Source organism: Cetorhinus maximus, chromosome 17 (assembly GCF_964194155.1).
Source record: "Cetorhinus maximus chromosome 17, sCetMax3.hap1.1, whole genome shotgun sequence".
In the NCBI taxonomy this organism is placed as follows: Eukaryota; Metazoa; Chordata; class Chondrichthyes; order Lamniformes; family Cetorhinidae; genus Cetorhinus; species Cetorhinus maximus.
Genome location: NC_135895.1, coordinates 64,230,569 through 64,247,372, shown reverse-complemented (window position 1 = coordinate 64,247,372; position 16,804 = coordinate 64,230,569). Strand labels below are relative to the sequence as shown.

The following is a 16,804-nucleotide window of genomic DNA, read 5'->3' as shown; positions in this document are numbered from 1 at the left end:
CCTGGAAATGTTACATTTGGTTCCCTCATCCAAATCACTGATATGTATTGTGAATAGCTGGGGCCCAAGCACTGATCCCTGCGGTATCCCACTAGTCATCACTTGCCACTCAAAAAAAGACCCATTTATTCCTACTGTTTCCTGTCTAACCAATTCTCAATCCATGCCAAAATATTACCCCCAATTCCATTTGCTTTAATTTTACACACTAAGCTCTTATGTGGGATTTTATCAAAAGCTTTCTGAAAATCCAAATACACCACATCCACTGGTTCTCCCTCATCTATTCTGCTAGTTATGTCCTCAAAAAACTCCAGTAGGTTTGTCAAACATGATTTCCCTTTCATAAATCCACGTTGACTTTGTCTAACCGTTGATATTTTCTAAGTGTCCCGTTATCATATCCTTTAAAATAAACTCCAGCATTTTCCCTGCTACTGAAGTTAGGCTAGCCGGTCTGTAATTTTGCTGCTTTCTCCCTCCTTCCTTTTTTAAATAATGGGGATTGTAATCCGCAGTGGAAGTGAAGAGAGGCTTTGGAGACTGACTATCCTGTGGATGACATTAAGCACATGCAATCATCCCAAGCCTTGGACAAGGTTTACTCTGGACAATAATTCTGAATAAGTATAAGTACTTGAGCATCTAAACGTCTTCTGTAAACTCTGCACCCAATATTGACTCTTCAGTGTCTTTATTCTGGGCTCTCCGCATAACTGGCAATGAACAATTAACTGAAGGATCTAATGTGCTTCAACAAGCTGATAAAAGGAAATGGAAAAAATGAATACTGCTTCCACTATTTCCACACTGATCACATTTAAGCTGAATAGAAGTTGAAATGTATGACAAACTTACTTTTATGGAAAGTGCATATAGATGATTCAGCATCACATGGTTCGGTTCAGGTAGTAATGCAGGATCACACTAGAGCAAGACAGATATGTTAATTAATCTCAGGGTCTGTCAATTGCTTACATTAAACGAAATAATAAAGAGTAATACTTAGTTGAGCCCCACAGATCTCTAAAGACTGCTTGAAAAATAACAACATTCCGATCTGAACTATTTGTATCAACTCAAATGCCACTAAAATTCCTGCAGATCAAATATTGATGCTGAAGTCAGAAGGAAAAGAAAAACTTCAGGAAATGTGGGAGAACTTTGGAAGGAAAACAGAAGATACTAGAACAGCTGAAAATGAATTGAGGTGCAAAAGACAAATGATACATAAATAAAATACTGAGAGTGTGATTAAGTAGAAAATTGGAACTTGAGACATAAATATTGACTTGCCATCCAATTACTACACATTAAACCTTCCAGGGTAGTCTGAAAACAGTATGGAATATTTCACAAATAAAAAAAGAATTGAAGACTGACAAATCCCCTGGACCAGAGGCTGTTTATGCTCGGAAGATGGAGGAGAGTAGGAAAGAAACTTGCTGATTTCTAGTTATACTCATGAAAGAATCACCGGTTACTGAAGACGTTCTGCAGATTAAAAGCAAAGGTAGTATAAAAATGAGCAGCAGGTATGGTCTAAGCAGAGACAGTGTCTCTGAAGCAGGCAAAATAACAAACCATTTTAAGTAACAGTCTGGATGCCTATTTATCCAAAAATCAACAGTTTTTAAAGAAATAATCAAGATTTGAAACATACATACGAATTAGGAACAGGAGTAGCCCACTCGGCCCTTCGAGCCTGCTCTGCCATTCCATAAGATCATGGCTGACCTGATTGAAACCTCAATTCCACATTTCCCCCCTAACCCCGATAACCTTTCACCCCCTTGCTCATCAAGAATCTACCTACTTCTGCCTTAAAAATATTCAAAGACTCTGCTTCCACTGCTTTTTGAAGAGAAAAAATGACCTAAATGGGTGACCCCTTACTTTTAAACAGTGGCCCCAGTGCTAGATTCTCCCACAAGAGGAAACATCCTCGCCACATCCACCCTTTCAAGACCCTTCAGGATCTTATATGTTTCAATCAAGTCACCTCTTACTCTTCTAAACTCCAGCGGATACAAGCCTAACCTGTCCAACCTTTCCTCGTAGGGCAACCTGCCCAATCCAGATATTAGATTAGTGAATCTTCTCTGAACTGCTTCCAATGCATTTACATCATTCCTTAAATAAGGAGACCAATACTGTACACCGTATTCCAGATATGGTCTCACCAATGCCCTGTATAACTGAAGCATAACCTCCCTACTTTTGTATTCAATTCCCCTCACAATAAATGATAACATTTTATTGGCTTTCTTAATTACTTGCTGTACCTGTATACTAGCCTTTTGCAATTCATTCATCAAGACACCTAGATCCCTCTGCAATCTCTCATCATTTAGATAATATGCTCCTTTTTTTAATTTATCCTGCCAAAATGGACAATTTCCCACATTATGCTCCATTTGCCAAGACTTTGCCCCCTCACTCAACCTATCTATATCACTTCATAGCCTCCTTGTGTCCTCTTCACATCTTACTATCCTACCTATCTTCGTGTCATCAGCAAATTTAGCAACCATAACTTCGGTCCCTTCATCCAAGTCATTTATACGAATTGTAAAAAGTTGAGGCCGCAGCACTGATCCCTTGGCACACCACTCATTACATCTTGCCAACCAGAAAAGACCCATCTATGCCTACTCTCTGTTTCATGTTAGCTAGCCAATCTTCTATCCATGAAAGTATGTTAACCCCTACACCATGAGCTTTTATTTTTCACAATAAATGTGGCACCTTATCAAATGCCTTCTGGAAATCTAAATACAGTTCTTCCACTGGTTCCCCTTTATCCACAGCATGTGTTACTTCTTCAAAGAACACCAGTAATTTGGTTAAACATGATTTCCTTTTTACAAAACTCTGTGGACTCTGCCTGATTATCTTGAATTTTTCCAAGTGCCCTGCTATAACATCTTATAGCTTCTAACATTTTCCCGATGACAGATGTTAAGCTAACTGACCTGTAGTTTCCTGCTTTCTGTCTCCTTTCCTTTTTGAATAAAGGAGTTACATTACCTATTTTCCAATCTAATGGAATCTTGCCCTGAATCTAGGGAATTTTGGAAAATGAAAACCAAAGCATCAACTATCTCACTAGCCACTTCTTTTAAAGCCCTAGGATGGAGTCCATCAGGACCTGGGGACTTATCAGCCCACTGCTCCAACATTTTTCTCAATACCACTTTCCTGGTGATTGTAATTTCTAGCCCCCCACCGTCCCAACCCCAAGTTCCTCCTTCCCTTCTATTTCATGATTTACAGCTATTTCTGTGATGTTACTTGCATCCTCTATAGTGAAGACCGATGCCAAATACTGGTTCAATTTATCTACCATCTCCTTATTTTCCGTTATTAATTCCTCAAACTCACTTTCTATAGGACCGACACTCACTTCGTCATCTCTTAAAAAATATTTGTAGAAACTCTTACTAGCTTTCTTTATATTTCTAGCTAGCTTTCTCTCGTACTCTAATTTTTCCTTGCTTATCAATCTTTTGATCATTCGTTGCTGTTTTTTATATTCTGTCCAATCTTCTCACCTGCCACCCATCTTGGCGCAGCTACATGCTTTTTCTTTAAGTTTTTCTTTAAGTTAAGATACTATCTCTAATTTTTTTAGTTAAACACTAATGGCAAGATTTCCCCTTGGAATTTTTCTCTCTCTTGGAATGCATCTATTCCGTGTATTCTGAAGTATCTCCTTAATTGTCCACCATTGCATCTCCATTAACCTATCCCTTAACCTCATTTGCCAGTTGACTTTAGTTAGCTCTGCTTTCATGCCCTCATAATTGTCCTTATTTAAGTTTGAAATACTAGTCTTGGGACCCACTTTTCTCTCCCTCAAGCTGAATGTAATAGCTAATCATATGATCGCTGCTACCTAGGGGCGCCTTCACCATGAGGTAATTAATTAATCTTATCTCGTCGCACAATACCAGATCTAGTATAACTCTGGTTGGTGCCAGAATGTGCTGTTCTAAGAAACTATCCCGAAAAATTCTATGAATTCCTCATCTAGGCTACCTTTGCCCATCTGACTGTCCCAGTCTATATGCAGATTAAAATCCCCCATGATTATTGCCATATCTTTCTGACAAGCTCCCATTATTTCTTTCTTTGTGCCTCATCCCACTGTATGGTCACTGTTAGGGGGCCTGTACAGCACTCCCACAAGTGACTTCTTCCTTTATCATTTCTCATCTCCAGCCAAACTTCTTCTACATCCTGGTTTCCTGAACTTCGGTCATCCCTCTCTAATGTGCTAATACCATCATTAATTAACAGAGCCACCCCTCCACGTTTTCCTAGCTTCCTACTCTTCCTAAATGACGTGTGCCCTTCATTATTCAGGTACCAATCTTTGTCATCCTGCAGCCATGTTTCTGTAATGGCTATCAGATCATACTTACTTGTTTCTATTGCGCACTTAGTTCATCTGGTTTTTTTTAATGCTATGTGCATTCACATACCGAGCCTTTAGTTTCGCCCTTTTATTATTTTTGTAACCTCTAGCCTTTACTGTCGATTTACTCTTAGATTTGTACTCCCATACTCTGTCCCATCCTGTCATGGTCTTTTTATCACTTCCTGTTGAAGATGGCAGGGCATGTTGAGAGAGCAGTTACTAAAGCATATAGTTTCTTAGGCTTCATTAATAGGGGAATTGAGTACAAGAGTAAGGAGGTTATGTTGAACCTGTATAAGACACTAGTCAGGCCTCATCTGGAGCACTGCATCCAGTTCTGGACGCCATATTTGAGGAAGGATGTGAAAGCATTGGAGAAAGTACAGAGGAGATTCCAGAGATGTGGGGCTTGTCTTATGAGGAGAGATTGAGCAGTTTAGGCCTATATTCGCTAGAGTTTAGAAGGATGAGAGGAGATCTAATTGAGGTATATAAGATGCTAAAGGGGATAGACAAAGTAGACATGGAGCGGATGTTTCCCCTTCTGGGGCATTCTAGAACGAGAGGCCATAGTTTTAGGCTAAGGAGTGGCAGATTTAAATCAAAGATGAGGAGGAATTACTTTTCTCAAAGGGCCGTGAATCTGTGGAATTCATAACCTCAGAATGCAGTGGATGCCGGGACGCTGAATAAATTTAAGGAGGAGATAGACAGATTTTTAATTAGTAATGGGTTGAAAGGTTATGGGGAGAGGGCGGGAAATTGGAGTTGAGGCCAAAATGAGATTAGCCATGATCGTAATGAATGGCGGGGCAGGCTCGAGGGGCTGAATTGCCTACTCCTGCTCCTAGTTCTTATGTTCTTAGGATACACACAAGAATGATTCGCGGGGTGAAGAACTGTAGCTATGAGGGTAGAGTGGCGAGTTTGGGACTGTTTTCCTTGGAGAAAAGAAGGTTGAGAGGAGACTTGATAGGGGTATTCAAGATCCTGAGGGGTATGAACAGAAACTGTTCTCACTCAAGAGAACTTTAAGAACGAGAGGGCACAGGTTCAAAATAATTGGCAAAAGGAGTAAATGTGATGCGAGGAAAAATTTTTTCACCCAGAGGGTGGTTGGATTCTGGAACAAACTTCCTGAAAGGGTGGTGGAGGCAGGTTCGATCAAGGTATTCAAAAGCGAATTGGATTGCTACCTGAAAAGGGAGAATGTGCAAAGGTTACAGGGATAAAGCTAGGGAGTGGGACTAGGACTAGGTGGAATACTCTTTCAGAGAGCCAGTGCAGACTTGATGGGCAGAATGGCCTTCTTCTACACAATAAAGATAGTGATACTGTGAACATCTTTCTCTCTTGCCTTGTCTCTACTTTTTGATTAACCACATCTTCCCAAATTTGATCCCCTGACCCCACTATTTAGTTTAAAACCCCTTCTACTTTGCTCGTACATTGGTCCCAACACAGTTCAGGTGTAGGCCATCCCAATGGTACAGCTCCCACTTTCCCCAATATTGGTGCCAGAACCCCATGAACTGGAACCAACTTCTCTCACACCAGTTTTTGAGCCACGTATTCATCTCTCTAATTTTATGTACCCTATGCCATTCTGCACGTGGCTCAGGTAGTAATCCTGAGATTACCACCTTTGAGGTTTTGCTTTTCAATTTAGTGCCTAGCTCCTCAGTTTCTAGGCAGAACCTCTTTCCCAGTTCTACCCAAGTCGTTGGTACCTACATGGACCACGACAACTGGATCCTCCCCCTCCCACTGAATGTTCCTCTCCAACCCTGAGCTGGTGTCCCGAACCCTTGCACCAGGCAGGCAACATAGCCGTCTAGACTCTCACTCTTTGCTACAGTGAACAGTATCAATCCCCCTCATTTTACTGTCCCCTACCACCACTACATCCCTTTTTGATCTCCCCACCCCTTTGAATGGCTTCCTGTACCACAGTGCCACAATCAGTTTGCTTATCTACCCTGAAGCCTGCGGTCTCATCCAAACAAGCTGAGAACACCTCAAACCTATTGGACAATTGCAAAGGCTGAGGCTCCTGCACTCCTGGTCCCCTTACTTGCCTCACTCGCAGTCACACCCTCCCATCCCTGACCACTGACCAAATCAGAATACCCTAAGTGGTATGACTGCCTCCTAGTACAAAGCATCCAGGTAACTTTCCCCCTCCCTGATATGTCGCAGTGTCTGCAACTTGACCTCCAGCTCAATTACTCTGAGCTGAAGCTCCTTGAGCTCCAAACACTTACTGCAGACATGTTTGCCCTGGATCACACTGGCATTCAGGAGCTCCCACACACTGCAGCCTTGACACAACACCTGTCCTGCCATCCTTAATGTGTCTTATTATTCACTTATTTATTTTCCTTTTTATATTTTTTATTAAAGGGGGAAAATCCTTGTCGAGAAGCTTTCTAAACTTTTGGAAGGCCTTTGACAATTTCCCACAGAGAACATTTTGTAAAATTAAAAATCATGGGAAACTTGAATGAATGTGGATAGGATTTATTTTTAAAAATAAGTGACAGTGCATACTGGTGAGAGGCATTGTGTCCTTTGGGGGAGTTGGTGTCAAGTGCAGAACTGCAGACTTCAGTATTTGGACTCCTATGGTTTCATAGCTAAAACGTTTAAATGCAGAATTCAGCTAAAAGCTTATTAAATTAGCAGAAGACTTTAAAGTAGAGGGAGCAGTAAGGATAAGAGATAACAACTTGTGAAAAGGATTTAGTTTGGTTATTCAATTAAGCAGGCAACTGAAGTTTAATATTGAAATTGAATGTTCAGAGAGAAAAAAACGAGCAACAGTAGTACATGAAAAATTAGGATTTCACAACTTCAGGCTGTATAATTGCTTACATCCAATTAAGTATTTTTGAATTGTAGTCACTCTTGTAATGTAGTGAAACACAGATACAATTTGAGCACAAAGGTCCCAAAGACAGCAATGAAATAAATTACCAGATAATCTTTTTTTGTTTTAAATGTTGCAACGTACCTTTAATGATTCATTGAGAAAATTTAAAGTTGGAGTTTATTTCTGGAAAAAACAAAATGTTTTCGTTCTTCCATATAAGCACTTGACAAATGCATTTAAAAACAGTTTGCGTTCCTGCCTCAGTCTTGTATGTACTATTACAGGATTCTGAAGATTTAAAATTATACATAAATTGTAAGCAGCTGAAAAAACGCTGGGACCTCAATGCCAAGATGAAATGACAGATTTGGTTTAAGTTATGTCAGCAGCATAGCTGCTTTAATAAACTTACTGAAATATGTGTGTCCTTGTTGAGAATGACCTGGAGCAGATGGGGAGGTAAAATGGGAGGTGCCTTAAAGCGCTCTTCAGGCCTCAGCACATACATCTCCTGATGGTATGGTCCTGGGGGGGAACTTGACAAATCTAAAACAAACAGAATATTACATCAATAGAGAAGAGTATATACAATTCATGAAAAAAACAGCTGTATACATATATGATCCCCCTCAGATCAGACAGTGTGGCATAATTTAATACATTCCACCCAATTTAATATCCAAAATCATAAGAAATAGGAACAGGAATTCGCTATTCAATAAGATCTGATCTGATTGTGGCCTTAATTCTACTCACCTGCCCTACCCCTCATAACCCTTTATACCCTTGTCCATCAAAATCTGTCTAACTCAGTTTTTTTATATATTCAATGGCTCAGCCTGCATTGCTATGGAAGAGAATTCCAAAGACTAACTGAGAAGAAATTCCTCATGTCTTAAATGAGACACCCTTTATTTTGAAAATGTGCCCACTAGTTTAGATTCGCCCACAAAGGGAAACATCCTCTCAACACCTACCCTGTGAAGTTCCCTCAGAATCTAATATGTTTCATTAAGATCACTTCTCATTCTTCTAAACTCCAATTAGTACAGGCCCAACCTGCTCAACCTTTCCTCATAAGACAACCCCTTCATCCCTGGAATCAGCCTAGTGAACCTTCTCTGAACTGCTTCTAATGAAAGTATATCCTTCCTTGAGTAAGGAGACCAGGACGGTGCACAGTACTCTAGGTGCAGTCTCACCAATGCAAGACTTCCCTACTTTTACTCAATCCCCCTTGCAAGAAAAGGTCAACATTTCAACTGCCTCTCTAAATACTTGCTGTCTTTTGTGATTCATGTACAAGGACACCTAGATCCCTTTGTGCTGCAGCATTTCGTAGGCTCTCTCCATTTAAATGATATTCTGCTTTTCTATTTCTCCTGCCAATGTGGACAACCTCACATTTTACCATAGTACATTCTAGCTTCCAAATTTTTTTCCATTCACTTAACATACCTATATCCCTTTACAAACTCTTTGTATCCCCCTCACAACTTGCTTTCCTACCCATCTCCGTATCAGCAGCAAATTTGGCTACAATACTGTCAATCCAAGCCATTAATACAGATTGAGTGGCTGAGACCCCAGCACTGATCCTGTGGCATTCCACTAGTTACAGTTTGCCCACCTGAAAATTACTGATGTATCCCGACTCCGTTTCCTGTTAGTTAGCCAGTTCTCTAACCACACTAATATTATCACCCCCAACACCATGAGCTCTAATCTTCTGCAGTAACCATTTATGTGGCACTTTATTGAATGCCTTTTGGAAATCCAAATACACTACATCTACTGGTTCCCCTTTATCCATTCTGCTTGTTACATCCTCATAGAACTCTAGTAAATATGTTAAATATGATTTCCCTTTCACAAAACCACATTGACTCTGTCTGTATTATGACAATTTTCTAAATGACCTGCTACTACCTCCTCAATAATGGATTCAAGCATTTTGTTAATGACAAATGTTAGACTAAGTGGCCTATAGTTTCCTGCTTTGTCTCCTTTCTTTCTTGCTTGAATCGTGGTGCTCCACTTGTGGTGTTCCAATCTGCTGTGACCTTTCCAAAATCTTGGAAATTTTGGAAGATTACAACCACCCTTTAAGCCCCTAGATTTCAGGCCTTCAGGTCCAAGAGACTGGTCAGCCTTTAGTCCCAATAGCTTTCCAAGTACTTTTTCTCCAGTGATAGTCATTGTTTTAAGTTCCTCCCTCCCTTTTGTACATTGATTTTCTACCATTCATGGGATGCGTTGTATCTTCTACTGTGAAGACAGATACTTGTTCAAAGTTTCTGCCAATGCTTACTTTAGCTACTCTACTTCTTATCTATTTGCAGAAGTTTTTATCGTCTGTTTGTTTTTGCATTTCTGGCTAGTTTTCTCACATACTCCAAATTCTCCCTCTATCTTTTTTTAAGTCATCTTTGCTAATTTCTAAAATTTTCCCATTGTTCTGGGCTACCACTAATCATTGTTGCACTGTACATATTTTCTTTCAATTTGATACCATCCTTAACTTTCTTAGTTAGCTACAGATGGTGCACCTTTGAAGCGTCTTTCTCAGTGGAATATATCTTTGTTGAGAGTTGGGAAATATCTGCTTAAATGTGGGAAATATCTCCTTAAAAGTCTGCCACCACTTCTCTATTGTCTTACCCTTGTGGTTCTACTTTTTAATTTTGTCCCTAGCTGCTCATACTCCCTCAGCAGAACCTCTTAGTCCCACCTTTGTCATTGCTACCCACGTGGACCACGAGAACTGGATCCTTCTGCTCCCACTCCATAGTTCCTCTCCAGCCCTGAGATGTACTTAACCATGACAGGCAACACTGCCTTGAGGATTCACATGCTTGGTTGAAGAGAACAGTATCTTTCCCACTAACTATACTGTCCCTGCTACAATTACATTACTTTTAACTCCCCCACTTGGAATGGCTCCCTGCACCACAATGCCATGGTCAATTTGCTCATCCTCCCTGCAGACGCCTGCTATCGTCCACACAGGTTGCAAGAACCTCAAACCTGTTGGTCAATTACAAGGCCTGAAGTTTCTCCATTGTTACCTTCTGGGTCCCCATACCTGCCATACTCGGAAGTCACACCCTCCTGTCCCTGATCAAAAATCTGAAGTACCTAACCTATGGGCTGTGACTGCCTCCAGGAACAAAGTGTCCAGGTAACCTGTGCCTGGAGCTCGGACACCAGCTCATCATCTCAGAGCCAAAGTTCCTCAAGCTGCAGACACTTACTGCAGATGTGGCTGCCGTAGATCACAGTGATGTCCACCAGCTCCCACATGCTATCGCTACAACACATCATCTGCCCTGCCATCTTTATTGGTGTTTAATTTAACTTTCTAGGTTTCAAGTTTAGAAATGTCACTCAACCATTGTCTGTAGTTCTACCAAGTAGTTTAACTAGCTAAGCTACAAATTTAATGCAATACTTATATCTCCTCGGTACTGGCTTGAATCCTGTTTCATACTACAAACCTTAAGCTGAATTCAATTACTGAATTTTTTCTCATCTTCCCCTCTCCCACACTTATAAATGCAGCTACTGAATCCTTCTAATTCAGAACGTGGAAATGGTCATAAAATATTGATTATTTTGTCTTGTGTATAAGCTCTCTAAGCTCTCAGTATAAGCTCTCTTTCTCCTGAGTGCACTAACTCTGGTGAATTATAGCTTCATAATTACTGGCTGCTCTCCAGGCACCTATCCAAACACCCATTTTTCACGTATGAATGTAATCAAGGTGCATTGGCTGGCTATTTAACAATGGATTGCAATACAGCCAAGCCCAATACAGGTGTAAGCTAATATCTACCAGCAGGGGTCACTAGAGCAGGGCCTGCAGCAGACTGGGCGACCGCTTTGCAGAACACCTTTGATCTGTCCGCAAGAATGACCCAGACCTCCCTGTCGCTTGCCATTTTAACACTCCACCCTGCTCTCTTGCCCACATGTCTGTCCTTGGCTGGCTGCATTGTTCCAGTGAAGCTCAACGCAAACTGGAGGAACAGCACCTCATCTTCTGACTAGGTACTTTACAGCCTTCCAGACTGAATATTGAGTTCAACAACTTTAGATCTTGAACTCCCTCCTCCATCCCCATCCCCTTTCCGTTTCTTCCCCCTCTCTTTTGTTTTTTCCAATAATTTATATAGATTTTTCTTTTCCCACCTATTTCCATTATTTTTAAATCTATACCTTTTATGCCCTTTTAGTCTTATTTCACCCCACCCCCACTAGAGCTATCTGTACCTTGTGTGTCCTGCTAACCATTCTTAATTAGCACATTCTTTTAGATAATATCACCACCTTCAACACCTTTGTTCTTTTGTCTGTGACATCTTTTGGTTATCTGCTCCTATCACTGCTTGCTTGTCCCTACAACGCCCCCCCACTCCCCCCCGCCGCCTTAAACCAGCTTATATTTCACCCCTCTCCTATTTTTACTTAGTTCTGTTGAAGGGTCATGAGGACTCGAAACGTCAACTTTGTTCTTCTCCGCCGGCGCTGCCAGACCTGCTGAGTTTTTCCAGCTAATTCTGTTTTTGTTTTGCCCCTGCTTCACTTCTAGTTTCCTCTCTAGTCACCTCTCTCTAGTCCACATGTGCAGAGGTCAACTATAGCAGTCTGGTTGCTGTCCTGGCTGAGATCAGCTAACTCAGGACAGACCAAAATCAAACCCAGGACATTCTTCACTGTCAGGATTAGCAACTTGTCGCAACTTTCCCATTACAGGAACTCAAAATAACCAAATCGATAGGAGTTACCGAAAGAAAGGTCAGCATTCTAAACTATGCAGGGGGATATAGACGGACTGGTCAGATGGGCTGATCAGTGGCAAATGGAATTTAATCTGGATAACTGTGAGGTTATGCATTTGGGCAGGACAAACAAGACATGGGAATACACGATGAATGTTAGGACCCTGGGAAATACCGAGGATCAGAGGGACCTTGGTGTGCATGTCCACCGGACTCTTAAGGTAGCGGGACAGGTAGATAAGGTGGTTAAGGAGGCATATGGGATACTTGCCTTTATTAGCCGAGGCATAGAATATAAGAGCAGGGAGGTTATGCTGGAACTTTATAAAATGCTTGTTAGGCCACAGCTAGAGTATTGCATGCAGTTCTGGAATCCATGTTATAGGAAGGATGTGATTGCACTAGAGAGAGTGCAGAGGAGATTTACTAGGATGTTGATTGGGCTGGTGAGTTTTAGTTATGAGGAGAGATTGGATAGACTGGGGTTATTTTCCCTGGAGCAGCGGAGATTGACAGGGGACATGATTGAGGTGTATAAAATTATGAGGGGCATAGGTAAGGTAGACACGAAGGAATCTTTCCCCTTGGCTGAGGGATCAATGACCAGGGGGCATAGATTTAAGGTAAGGGGCAGGAGGTTTAGAGGGGATGTGAGGAAGATTTTTTTCACCCAGAGGGTGGTGGGAATCTGGAATTCACTGCCTGAAAGGGTGGTAGGGGCAGAAACCCTCATAACATTTAAGAAGTATTTGTATGTGCACTTGCGATGCCATGGCATACAAGGCTATGGGCCTAGTGCTGGAAAATGGGATTAGAATAGTTGTTTGACTGGCGCAGACTTGATGGGCCGAAGGGCCTTTTTCTGTGCTGTAGACCTCTATGACTCTATGAAACAGGGTGCTTCTTTTTAATATTATTCTCAACTATCTCAGAGTCTTCTGCAAGGCTCATCATTTGCATTAGTGTTTGTGTCTAACCTCCTAGCTGTCAGTATCATTTCCCAGATTTCAAACAGATTGGTCTACCATGCGCTGTTGTGTTAATATCTGGGTAAGCTTTCTCAGCATATATTATTGTTCAGTTTACATGCAGCACCTCAGTACCATTCAAGATAGCTTTCCACTATTGTGTTTAACAAGTCAAAAAAAACAGAATTACAGATATTTTGTGCATTCATGAAAATTTTTTAATTTTGACTTTCCTCCCAAATTCTATATCAACTGAAGTGTAAAAATCTTAAGTTAACTGAAATTTCACACCTTTCACTTGGCAATACTACTGAAGAATCAAATCCTTAACTGGTATGCATTACAATAAAGGTAGCACTGGTTTTTCTTCATAAAATAAATCACACAGTATTTCTACACAACCTTCATCTATTTCAAAGATCAGTGCAGTTCACCCCAATGTTCTGAGCAACATTTATCCCTCAACCAACACCTAAAGTAGATTATCTGGTCATTGGCTGCTGTATTTCCAACATTACAACAGTGAGCACACTTCAAAAATATTTCATGTCTCCAGGTCATGAAAGACATTATTTAGGTCTTTCTTTTCCTTTATTAGAAGCTAATGAATATCGGCCCAGATCTTCGGGTCTCTTGATGGCTAGAGACATACACGGAAGACGCATTACCAGACCCTTCAGAAGTCCTAATGCAAGGATTCCATGGGAATTGTCTGTGAAGTTTCAATTTTCAATGGGCAACCCCCCCCTATTCCCTGGAAGGCTCCGAAAAAGTCTTCAACTCCGAGTTAAGAGCCGGAGACTTCAGAGTGTTCCGACTCAGTTACCTGGATGGTTACCCAGGAAATATTAAACAGAGAAAAACCACGTCTAACTCCTGCATAGCTAAACAACTTACCCCCACCCCCTGGACAATCCAATAAATCCCAGCCTCCTGTCTTCCTCCCCTGACCCTCCGACTTCCCCCCCAAAACCCAATCTGACACATCTCACCACCATGCCACCTACCACCCTACCCAGCTGGCACCTTATCCACCATACCACCCTGATACTCCACCCAGCTGGCATCCTACCCTGCCAAGTACCTACGACCCTACCCATTTACCTCACTCATTCACTAACACACTGAAAATCTATTCAAATGTCCCAAAGCTTTTCAGTCTGCTAGCGAATGAAGACTTACCAAAATACAGCAGCCAGTAGCATAAAAAGCGGGTGTGGCTTGGCTTACCCCGACAATCCTGCACCACAAAAAGGGACGCCGAAAACAGGTGCACTCCGCATTTCTGATGAAGCCCAGTTCAGAAGTCTGGGCCAGAAATACAGAGCTCCATCTTAGTGCAAAAAGAGGGGAAGATTCAGCTCTTAAATTATTAGGCAGAGATAAGTTCAATTTCATTCAGCTGCCTCCAAATATATATGTTTTTCTCTGGATTATCTTTCCCTTTAATAAATTGATTTTAATCAACTGCGATTTTCCTTTGACAGACTGTATTATCCACAGCTGTATATTCCTCACCCGAGGTATCTGAACACTCCAGCGAGTCCAGTTTGAGGGCGTCAAACACTTCAAAGTCAGATTTCTTGACTTGAATAACATTATTGATTGTCCCAAGCTGACTGGTTGTCACTGGCTGAAAAGAAAAAGAGACAGACAATACTGCATTCCTTCATAGTTCCTTTATGGCATGCTCTAGTTTCTCTATAAGTATTTTGCCTTTTACTAGCAATTTTTGTGGAAGATTATTTTATGCCAGAATTCCTCTTCCCTATTTCCCAAAAATGTATATACTGCTCCTTAAATAAAAGGTCATGCAATTTACAGCACAGGATGAGGCCATTTGGCTTTTCATGCCTGCACTAGCATTCGTAACAATATGCTTTCATATTCTCCATTTTGAAACATTTATCAAGTTCTTTTTTAAAAGGATATGATCTCTGCCTCGATTGTTACTTGTAATAAAAGTATTCCATTTCTATTCGAAATAATTTTTTCTAACTACCTCTTCATTTGTCTACTAATAATCCTAAAGTAGCCCCTTTTGCAAATTCGACAACCAATGGAAACAATCTTTCACTGTTTACCTTCCCAAAATCTTTATTGGGCCACATCACCCTAATCTTTTTTGTTTCACTGAAGAAAAATCCTCATTATTTACACCCATCTGCCAAATTATAACCTCTCATTCCTGGTATAATCTTAAGTCTAGTGAATCTTCACTAAGTTTTCCATGGATGTAATACCTCTTGTAATGCTTCTCGTAATGGGAGTGTCCAAAACTGCATACAGTGCTCCAATTATGACCTATCCATTGCCTTGTATAATATCAACATCACTTCATCACTTTTACATTCAAGGCCCTTTTGTACAAAACCCAGAAACCCATTGGGTGGAATTTTCCCATTCTTCCCGCTGCGGGTTTTGTAGCAGGCGGGAGTAGAGAATTCGGTAGCAGGCAAAAAGTCAGAAACCTGCCAGGATAAAAGTAGTTTGTGATTCTGCTGATGGCAGGTTAGTTATCTCGCTGCCTAGTGGCATGAAGACCATTTGCATTCATTACCATCTCATGAATGCTCATTAAAACAGCTGCTCACCAGAATCTCATGATGCTTCCCAATCCAACGGGAAATTACATCAGCCTGAAACCCATTTGGAAAGGAGTGGCGTGCACGCATCAGACCTCCATTCGCTCGTGACTTCGAGTTGAGTGCAACAGACATAGCCTACCTGCCATAGTGCTGTGTCAGTCTTTAGTGATGAATGCCACACTGCTGGGGCTGCAAGGTTGGTCTGCTCCTGCTCTTTGGCTACATTGTCCAGAAGGACACCATTGTGCTGCGATACTCATGCAGACCTCCACTTCAGACCCTGAGCTGTACTCCGGCCGGGATTGGGGAGTGACAGGGTTTTCTGCTCCCAGTGGCTGACACTGTTGTCCATAAAGGCACCACAGTGCAGTGGTACTCAGATAAAACTCCACTTTCAGGAACAATCATTTCGACTGGGGATGGGGTGTGAGAAGAGGGTGGGGATGCCAAACACAAGGGAGGTAATGAAGAAGGAAGGCTGTGCAAGGGCTGCAAAGGGGAAAAGGGGGCACGATGGAAGGCAGAGGGACAAGGAGGAAGAGAGGGGGAACAATGGAAGGCAGAGGATAGACCGAGGGGTGGGAAGCCAGAGCCCAATAAGGGTTTGTGAAACACTGACTTTCAAGGGGGTCAAAGGAATAACACATGCTTTACTGGAAGGGGTGTTGTTAGAGTGGCACAAGAGGGATAGGTCATACAGAGGCTCAGCAGATGGAGGGTGGGGGTGGCTTGGGAGGGGACACTGTAATCCTCAGTCATCAGGGCAATGTGGAAAGTCCAAGTCCTGGACACTCCTGTAGCAATGTGGAAAGGAGTCAGAGAGTAGAGGCACCCAGGAGCTATGTTGACCTCAAGGTCATAAGTCAGAGGTAGGAAACAGCCCAGGGGTGCAGCGGACATGCAGCAGGGAGGATCATTGGAAGCACAATGTACTCCAGTTACAGGGAGGGGCAAGGGCTCTGTACTCCAGAGGAAGAAAGCACAGCTTGGTGTGCAGGGCTGTCTCACAGTCACTGTCCTTGGGCTTGGCTATCTCTGTACTTGGCTGCTGATGGAATGGTGATGGTAACTGGAGGCACCTTCAGCCTGTAGACTGGAAGCACATAATAAAGGCAGGAGTATGTGAAGCTCTTCTGGTTTTGGGGGTGGGGGTGGTGTTCATCTCGGTAGAT

General features: G+C 41.9%; 1 protein-coding gene across 1 annotated transcript in view; it reads right to left on the bottom strand.

Annotated features, from left to right (window-relative positions):
* The window catches only part of LOC144692456 (5'-AMP-activated protein kinase subunit beta-2-like), a 52,121-nt gene that overhangs the window by 3,966 nt on the left and 31,351 nt on the right, over positions 1 to 16,804 (bottom strand). Inside the window, 3 exon segments of the mRNA XM_078561343.1 lie at positions 859 to 927; positions 7,708 to 7,841; positions 14,563 to 14,677. Coding sequence (XP_078417469.1) covers positions 859 to 927; positions 7,708 to 7,841; positions 14,563 to 14,677 — 318 coding nt within the window.